The sequence below is a fragment of the Strongylocentrotus purpuratus genome, unplaced genomic scaffold, assembly GCF_000002235.5.
Source record: "Strongylocentrotus purpuratus isolate Spur 01 unplaced genomic scaffold, Spur_5.0 spur5_scaffold_7, whole genome shotgun sequence".
NCBI lineage: Eukaryota > Metazoa > Echinodermata > Echinoidea > Camarodonta > Strongylocentrotidae > Strongylocentrotus > Strongylocentrotus purpuratus.
Genome location: NW_022145613.1, coordinates 25,961,810 through 25,972,138, shown reverse-complemented (window position 1 = coordinate 25,972,138; position 10,329 = coordinate 25,961,810). Strand labels below are relative to the sequence as shown.

Genomic DNA, 10,329 nt, shown 5'->3' with positions numbered 1-10,329 from the left:
TTTATTGATTTTTGTTTACAGGGACACTTTTCTTGATCAATCTGTAAGCTTCTGTTGGTATATAATTATATTAAATGACTTTACTTTTGGTTATTCATAGCAATGGAAATACACTTTGAGAATATATTGTACAAATAATACTTTACAAAAACTTATAAAATATACAGTAGTTATACAGACACTCCTCTGAAAATATGTCCTTTTTATGACAGTCTATTCCCTTTTCTGTCCAATAAATCATGATTGTGTTCTTAATCTCCATTTTCACAGGTACATAAAAATATTATCATTGGTGCAAACATCAAACATTATGGTAATTGTACAAACTACTAGTCAGGTTTTCTTGCCCAAAACACTACAATGTTGTTGGAATACCTGGTACACACATTTACAGATTTCATGTGAAAAGAGACTTTTTATGTGTTTATAAAAAGAAAATATACCATTTTCAAAAGTAAGACCTACATCTTAAAATTGGTGTTTGCTCTTATAGATCATATTTGCTGTCTATAGCAATTAAAAACTAACTCTTTCCGTCAAAGCCCTCAAAAATATTTTAAAAGTACCTTTAAGATTTATTCATCTATTCTTTTCTGATATTTATACAGGGTATCACATTTTCATTGGTAGTAACGGTATTCCACGAGGCCCTGTTTGGCGAAAACACAGTTCAGTGAACAAAATTTCACTCATAAACTCAAACCATTTCAATGTCAATCAAGCTTAGATGGAAATGAAGGATTCATTTCATTCCAGACTGTAAGCGATCGCTTCCAGTTAGTCACGCACCTGACCAGTCCTATAGTACAGCCTGGCCAATGTAACAAAAGTAGGTGATATTCGGTGACCAAGCCTACTTTCAACTTCTTGCCCAACTGCAGTAACAGCTTGCAAGGAGTTCAGGAAAGTACTCTGTTCTACTTTTTATTTCAATTAAGAGCTATTAACTACTCCTTTTATTATTTTTTGGATTATACAGTCTAAAACGGCATAAGGTTACAGAACTAAACTGACTGTAATGACGAATTTGTATTTGTTTTTGAAAATTTGCTTAGTAATTTGCTTTGTTTTTAACTCAATGGGTTTTGTTTAAAAGCTCATTTTGTTTCACATTATAGTATTTTGAAGTATGTGGAAGAGAATAAGTTGTAGAACAATAATGGCAGTCACCATACGTACAAATGACCTTTCTTTTAAGAAACACTGTGAATGTTTTTCTTTGTCATCTTTCGGTACATTTGACAGTTTTTGACATATTTAATTTTGCATCATGACCTACAGATAGTAGGCCTTTATAGCTATCGGCTGATATAAAATAACATAACTGTCTTCAAACACATGTCTTGTGCTAGCCAGATCAAGATTGAGGTATTTAAAGTTCTTTTAAACTACACTATGTTTTAAATCTTGTAAATCATCAGTTGAGAGCCAGAAGGCCATTAAAGATGAAGTTGAGTTCTGGTCATGCGATTGCATTGTAAAAGAAACGGTGTGGAACCGACCAGAAAAGGTTGATCATAAGAATTTGTGTGTATTGCAAGGTTCTGGAATCATCAAAATGATAAGAAATGTGGCCAAGTCTTGGTAAAGTTACAAACACTTGCACAGAAAGATGTATATGGGACTACACGAACACGTGGCGTAAAAAGCCGGCCCCCGATTTTTACGATGTTACATGCATATTTAGAATATAAAGGCATTTGAAGAGCCATGCTTTTCAGGGAACATGTCTTAACTGATGTTCTTCCACACTTGCATAATAAGAATGAGTAATGCTCACAAATTATTTTTCACCTCTTCCCAGAACTCAACCTTCTCTTTAAGTCTGTGTTAACCCATTACCTACGGGAAGCAAGTGGTCAATGTATTAAGCCTATAGGAATTAGAGAATTCAGGATTCAAGGGGTTAACAAGTTAGCTATTCTGGCTCTAAGAGCAAATGAAATAATTGATGTCTGGAAAAGAATGGTAAGGAAACATGGCTTCATATGTTGCATTGCAGATTATGATTATCTGACATATAACCCTATGTTAGAAATGACAAATAGTGTCAAAGCTTTTAGCCAATAATTATGATATTGTTAATACAACCATTATCATAAACAGTCAATTATAAAAACCTTCAAACTTGGTGGTAAATCTTCTGTTTGAAAAATACCTATAAGTTTAGCTACTCTGAAAATGAGCCATATAGCACAGCCGAGTGAGAAATGGTGCGGATACTACCGTATTGACTTTGAACTCACATTCAACTACGCTTGATTGATTGGAATTTAAATGTCACACAATAGCCTATCAGCCTTGCCATCAATCATTCCTAACCCTTCTACATTCCTTCTTATTCAAGCAATGTGCTAAGACTGGTATTCTTTCTCTTAGATTACGGAGAAGACAGGAATATGTAATCCACACGTTTGTAAGTTTGAGAAAGGGTAAAGTGGCAGGATATTTTTTGTAGATAAAAAATCGGCACAATTAATAACTTCAAATTTAATTGCTGTCACAAGCATATAAGTCTATAAAATGATTTGTCTTGTTACCTTTCTATCTTTCTACACTCTTGATTAATATTACTGAAGCATTGCAGCCCAAACAATGATGAATGGTACTTATCAAAACTAAAACATAAGTAATGACACAATATTGAATCTGGCTAAGTTTTGTATCAATCACTCCTAACCCCTCAACATTCCATCCTATTCAAGCAATGTGATAAGACTGGTATCTTTTCTCTTGGAATATGAAGAAGACAAAAATGTGTGATCTAGGAGTTTGGAAGTCTGAGAAGTGGTAGAAAGCTTTGCAAACTTCAATTTCTGAATCATACTTTTACAAATTTGCATTTAAAAAATAAGAAATAATAATTTGTTCAATAGAAACCCTTGATATATCTACCACTCACCTGTTCTATAGTTCGCCCCCTGCAGGTAGGTCCCAAAGTTGGCCAGCTCTGGTCCCATCCTCCACTCGTCCGAGCCACAGTACTCCCCAATGTTTGAGAACACTTGATGGTTGTGGACGTACTGACCGGTCAAGATACTGCTCCGAGAAGGACAGCACATGGGCGTGGTCACAAAGGCATTGGTGAACTCCGCCCCTCGGCTTCCAAGGTGAAAGCGAGTTTTGTTCATGGCAGTCATGGAACCTGAATGATTTGTGACAAGAAATCGCATTATCAAATTTTGTTCGTTCTAATTTGTTTTTTCTAACCATGGACGATGTTGAAACAAGCCTAACTGATGTTTTGTGCATAATTTTTTTTTTTTTTCTTCTAATACTCCCATGTGCATACATTATCATTGTGTGATCTGATTTCTTTAACACTATTTTGAAATTCCTAATTTTTCCTTTAACAAAATTCTTGGCTTAATGGCAGAATACCAAACCATATTCATGAAAATGATTTTTTTTAATTTGGCAGGATATGACGAAACTTTGAGACACTTCATGCCTATGATCTCAGGTGCCAACTGGTTAGGTTGTCAAACAAAATTTATAAATGTAACTCTTGAAGATTGCATGACACCTTTATACGAAAGTGGCTTCATAAAGTGTCAAACAGTCAAATTTGGCAGGATATAAGGAAACTCATATACACTTCATTTATATCATCACAGAAGCCCAACTTGGCTCCCAGTAAATATATATCTCTAGGAAGTTGCATGACACCTTCGTACTAAAAGGGCTTCATAAAATCAAGGAAATCCCCATGAAATTGGGATCTCCGGAATGATCGATGATGTCATGGTGCTTACCTAGGACAACATCCTGGTCATCGGTGAGGACCAGGATGATGTTGGGTTTCTTTGACGACCCAGAGACGGGAGGAAGGAAGCTCAGCCTCTGATGCTGCCCTCTTGAACGTGACCTGTCTTTATTGCCCTCTGACCTCTCCTTGTCCTTTGACTTTGACCTACTTTCGACTTGTGATGTCACCAGGCATAGGAAGAAGGCTAGTACTAGCCACACAGCATTGTTTATTTCCATGTTCTTGAGTGTTTGTGGTGGCTACTGCAGTCAATAATGTGGACGATGACACTGTTGAGGGTCCCTGGAGCTGTAAGCTCAGTTGTACAAAGGGAAAAAGGTTACAAAATAGTGGCTATACCCACTAAAAGAGTCAATAATTGTTGCAGGACAGAGCTGCTATCACCACAAAAAGTACAATTTTTCCCCTGCAAACCACTTGATTCAATGATTGCCTTCTGTGATGAAGTCAGACTGTTTGTGGTGATGGAAACAGGAGAGGCAGCACCATGTGTTGCTAGATTTGCACCTCAGGGCACCAAACTGCTTCAGGAACAACCGTACAATCGATACTCATCCTGTTGATCTTCCATTGTTTCTATACGGAGAAGTACAATCAAATGGCCAATCTGGTTCGAGAAGATTTAAACAAATCTTCCAGAATAGGTGATCAAATCAAGCAGATTGATACGTATACATGTACCTCAGCCGCTCGGGTTAAAAGTTGTAATGATGTCCTCACTATTCCATTTCACTCTCAACAGCTGGAGCAACACAGAATCTGTAAGATAAAAAAAAAGTAACAGTTTTAGAATCTAAGAGTTGTTTTGTTTTAAAATGATTTGCAATATTGAGTTGTAATTATTATTTCACAGGGTTGATGTAATTCTATCAGAAACAATTGTGATTTGACTAAATTATAATAACAGTTATATCATACTGTGCATGACTTCTTATCAAGAACTGATGCATCAAAAACTCAACATCATTTGTTTCAATATTCTGAATTCACATCTTTAAGTAATAAAGTACAAACATCTAGTAATTTATATGAGTAACCAGACCTGTGCCCTCTCCCCATCATCAAACTTACCCCAAGAATGAGATGAACATTAATCAACCTGAAAGGTTACAAGATATTGATATCAATTTGAAGAAACTTTTTTCAGTTCTTACACACAAGCTATGTTGGTTGTTTTGATAAGGGCATAGGGTCTATACATTAATTAAGTTTTCCATCATGACACACTAGGATAATTTATTGCGAATGTATCTAAGGAATGTCATAAATTTGTCAGCATGTTCAAGAGCATGATAAGTGGGAGGAGGTGTGGTAAGATAAAGACAGATCACAGAATGCAAAAGAGAGAGAGAGATACATGCACATAAATAGCTACAGAGAGGCAGACAGACAGACAGAGAGAGAGAGGGGGAGAGAGAGAGAGAGAGAGAGACAGAGAGAGAGGGGGAGAGAGAGAGAGACAGAGAGAGAGGGGGGGGGGGGAGAGAGAGAGGTAGATAGAGAAAAAGAGAGAAAGAGAGATAGAGAGAAAGAAAAACAGAGACCCAGAAAGGGAGAATGGCAATAACTACAGTAAGAGATGTGAAGAAATGAAGACCTCTGTGATGGAAGAAAACATAACAAAAAGTAGGGGTGGGGAGAGGATGCAAATATTGTCAGGGTAAATGACCCCAAAAGAATGGGAGAATCGATGATAGGAGACACACACAGGGAATAATATTGGGTTGAGGGTGTGTGTACAAAGAGAACCAGCAAGAGAGATGATGGGGAGGTGGGAGAATCAGAGAGAAGGGGCAGTAGAGGGAGGGAGGGAAGGGGAGTGCACAGAGGGAGAGAAAGAGACAGAGACTGAGAAAGACAGACAGACAAAGATAATGAGAGAGAGAGAGATGGATAGATATTTAACAAATAAAGAGAGAGAAAGAGAGACGGGACCAGAGACAGACACACTGGCAGGCTTGCAGACATAAATATAGACAGGGAAGAAGAGAGTAACAGAAGATGAAGGGAAATAATCACAAACCAAGCCCAAAAGTACAGAATGTGGTTCAAGTACATAAGGGTCATTCCTCATTACTATGGTATGCAAACTTGACAAGGGTCAAAGAACCAAATTAAGCAGCCATCCAACCCAAAATGACAATCCCTCCCACAAACTTTTTTTTTTCAAAGAAAAAAAAGAAAAAAATATCACTTCCACCTGTTGGTCTCGTACTTCTAAATTCTGACAAATGGCTCAGCAACATCAGGCATTTCTTGTCAAAACAATCATTACCGCAAACTATCATAGAGGAAAGAACTTGACCCCAACAAAGTGTACAAACTTATCAAATCTAAGTAATATAAACAGGAGAGAAACAAAGCAAGAGTCAAAAATGTCAATAGCTGAGGGATAAGGAGATAAATCCACCTGTTTTAAACCATCAAAAAATGTTCCAAAGTCAAGTTAAATCAACCATGTCATCACTTTAGTTCTCTTTTTTAATTGACGCACAACCTGCCTTTTGTTTTCTTGGCAAAGTTGCGATCTGTCTCTGAGAACTGAAACAAAGTTTCGAAACTTGTTGTCAAATGCACGGTTCTTTTCTCCTTGCCGTTACATTGTGTGTTCAATAAATCAAGATGATAGTTGGGGGAAAATTGTATCATAAAGTATTATGATGCTCCAAACAAAACTATGATCATTAAGAAGGAGAAAATGATATTTAATCACGACAGCCTTTAAGAACACATATTTTTCATCTCCTCCTCTATCTCCTTATCTTCTTCTTACTCCTTGCCTACTTGCAACATCCGCCTTTTCACTTATCTCATCTTACAATCTGACTTCACATCTTCACCTTCCATGTAACAAGACAGTCATATCTCTGCAAGGCAAGAAAAACTCCAAATAAAGTATAATATTTGTCAGGCTTAAAGTCATCACTGCTGAAAAGTACCATCATCAGTCAAAGGAGAGAGCAGACAAGCGGTATCCCCTAAGAGACAAGCACCACCTTCCATACATCTGTCTACTTCAAAAGTAATTTTTGTTTCAACTTTATTTTCTTAAAACTCAGTGTGAGAACCTATCATATTACCTTATTGTAACATGGCTTGACCTATCACTTGTTAAGTGTGTACAAGTACAAAAAAATGTAGAATCTACTTTCGAAAAATCAACCTTAGCCAATTTTAATAGCCTTGTGCGTCACCTTCTGAAATGTGCAAACGTGACAATGACATATCATGTAATCCGTACATGATTTCAATGGGACATGCAACTATATGGTTCTCAAAAAGCGCCTTTGAGTTGATTTTTTTTTCCTTGAAAATAGTTGCTGTCATAATTTTTTTTTTAATTTGTGATTCAATAAACTGATGCACTCTTTACTTAACAGCTTTATACAAACCCATCCATGTATTTTTGTATTCAATTTTATATGAAAATATTTTTCATCATTTCTATGATGGAATGGTAGTGCTATGTATTAGATGATAGCCAGATTTTACACTTGAAATGTCTCTTTATCTTAAATGTAGGTGAAGTTTCAAGGAAATTAGGAAACATGATCAAATCGACACTTGTACAGTTGCATCAAAACTCCTCAAAACAAGTTTCATGGACATAGATTCCTATGGGTTTAATCCAAACACTTCCAAGGCCCGGTCTCCAAATGGTTGGTTAAAGAAGACATTGTTTTGTACAGAGATGTAATATATTTTATGAACGTATGGGACATACATGTCCATTTCCAGGATATTTTGAAAGGGGAAGGGGCACGATTCCAATTGGGGGAAGGGGGGGGGGGGCTATTTGGGGGTTGAACTTAAGGTATGCCCCCCCCCCCTCCCCCACCTAAAAAAAAATACAGATAACAAAACCTATAAAATAGAGCGAAGAGGAAAAGAGGAGGATATTAGGAAAAAGTTTACTCTTAATGGCTAGACACTTTTCCTTCTTACATGTCAACTTGTCATGGATCTGGGCCCCCACAAAGAGTTTTATGAATGAACTTGAGAGTCTAGTATGATATATAGTTGGTGTCTGGGGAAAAGAAGGACGGAATGAAAGAAGAAAGAACGAGACAAAGAAATACAAGGTTCTTTTGTGGAAGTTTGGTCTGAATGCACACAGAGGGATCATGAAAGTTTTATTGCATGAAAACTAACACTTAGACAAACATGACAAATTAAGTAACATACACTTTAGTGTAGTACTACAACAGACTTGTAGATCGGGCCAACTTGTAGAGGCCTATATGTATGTGTTGAAGTTAAAGAATCTTTACACCAAAAAATTACACAGAGAAAATCACTGTTCGCCTTTGGCCTTGTAATAGGTTTAGACATTTAAAGTGCATGAGGGTGTCCATTTTTATTCTTGGCCATTAATTGACAATTAATTCACCTCAGCATTTATACCTGAAAAATTAAATTAAATGCTTCAAAAAACACTATTGGAATGGTTATCTAAACATAGCTTTAAGCCTGAGGATTACCTGATATATAAACCTATTGAAAGTGATATGAAATCATTTCCTTTTCATGGGTTCAATGAAGAAGATAATAGGGATAATATGGTCACATTTGTAAAGCGCTTAATACTTCATGTGTATGTTTTTAACAAAATCAGGATTGTATCTTAGCACCAAAAATTAACAAAGATTTATGAACAATAGAAGAAATAAAATACACTGTCTGCACCAGACAAAATTCCATTTCCAGCCCATTTAGCACAGGTCTTGGCCTAATTGAAAACTTTTTGAAGTTGATATTCTCACTACTGTTCAGCTGGGAAAACAAATCGACTGCGGATCAGAGCACGCTTTGATCCTATTGTCTGATGAGCGACAGCAAAGTCTAGATACAGGCTAATTCACAACTCCATCAGGCATTTATTTGAACGAAGAGTTTCAGGTACATTAACTTTAAACATGTAAATAACGATTTCGGTAAACAAGTTGATTTTGTTATGGAGCATGATAATTGGGAACACTTAAAAAGTAAATCACAACTCCATCAGGCATCTATTTGAATGAAGAGTTTAAGGTACATTAACTTTAAACATGTAAATGAGGATTTCGGAAAACAAGTTGATTTTGTTATGGAGCATGATAATTGGGAACACTTACAAAGTTTTTAAAAATTGTCAATGGAATTCTTGTCAGTCATCACAGAAGCTCCTGGGTTTTCGAATGCAGATAGCATTGACAAGAAGGACATTTCCTTTCAAGTGGAACCATTATCTCATTTTATTGGCTGCTCACAAGAAGAATGTTATGCAATGTAGCTCTTATATACAGCCTTCTTATGGACAGACGAGACGATCTATTGGAAAGTGTACATGGAGGCAGGAGGAGGCCCTGGGGCCAAGGGGTAATTTGTTAACCACCCCATCCCCCATCCCCCCCCCCCCCACCCACAAATACACACAAAAATAATATTAATAATGAATAAATATATATTTACATGTACAGGGGTGTAGATAGATAAATAAAATCAAAATAACATAAAGAATAAAGCTTTTAGTCAAATTTATTTCATTAAATTCATTTTGGTTCATAAATAGTATGATAATGCAATAAGCTGCTGTGAATTTTTTCCCCCTCCTCAGTTGGAATGTTAAAAAAAAGAAGAGATTAAGAAATAATGTACAGTATATGCCTGGTCATGTAAATTTCAACATATTTTTGCACCAGAAACCTTTAAAACGGAAGGTAAGTTGTGCCGTGTATGGGTCTGCAATGTCTATAAACCTCTGAGATTGCAGTGCATGGAGCGATCAGTGAAGAAAATCTTAGCAAAAAACCCTACAGTGTATGTTGACACAATTTGACATTCTTTATATTCAAAATAAAATTCATCAGAAATCATGAGTGGTCATCATAAGCTTGTGTATCTTTTGATACAAGTAGAACATCATGAGATTATACATGTTCAACATTTCAAACCAATTTTGCTACAATTAGTGAAGGCTATTTGTTAAAGTCAAGAAGAGATAATCTCGTTCCTGTAGGAAGCCAGACTACTTGGTAGCTTGAAGATGTTCCGTTTATTTATCTACTTTGACAACAAAAAGGGGCATTTCTAAGGCTACAACGATGATACCCATCTGAAGATAAATCATCCGTGAAATCATTGGCATGCAAAGCTCTATTCACGATAGAAGTGCTAGTCTAACTACCCACAAATATTCAAGCACCCCATGTTCACACTCTACAAATTAAGCGACATTTCTCCATCACTGCCAAGGAAGAATGGTAGGAGCCAATACACCTCTCCTCTGCCTCACCCCAACTATATTTTTACAGTATTATGGGGCTCAATATCACTAATATCTGTCCTACCCTCCTTTTTCTCTCCCCTCCATCCTCCCCTACCTTCTCCCTCACACCTCCTCCCTAACATCTATACTTTTCTTGATTCTTCAAAAGCACTTTAAAGCTGATGAATCTTCTTCTGGGAAAGTAGTTCTCCTGAAGAAACACAAGGGCTTGTTCACACACAAATTGGAAGACATACATCTACTGCCTCCAAAGATGCTTCAGTAAAATGTCTGACAAAAGTTAGTTGTGCTT

General features: G+C 36.6%; 1 protein-coding gene across 3 annotated transcripts in view; it reads right to left on the bottom strand.

Annotated features, from left to right (window-relative positions):
• Nucleotides 1-2,870: 2,870 nt before the first annotated feature.
• Nucleotides 2,871-10,329, bottom strand: part of LOC105437222 (extracellular sulfatase Sulf-1) — a 14,495-nt gene continuing 7,036 nt past the window's right edge. For all 3 annotated transcript variants that reach the window (XM_030974866.1, XM_030974868.1, XM_030974867.1), the window contains exons 2-3: nt 3,756-4,528; nt 2,871-3,145 (exon numbers count right to left, since the gene is read on the bottom strand). In XM_030974866.1, the coding sequence (XP_030830726.1) occupies nt 2,892-3,145; nt 3,756-3,987 (486 nt within the window). In that variant the 5' untranslated portion in view covers nt 3,988-4,528 and the 3' untranslated portion in view covers nt 2,871-2,891. The remainder of the gene's footprint in view (nt 3,146-3,755; nt 4,529-10,329) is intronic.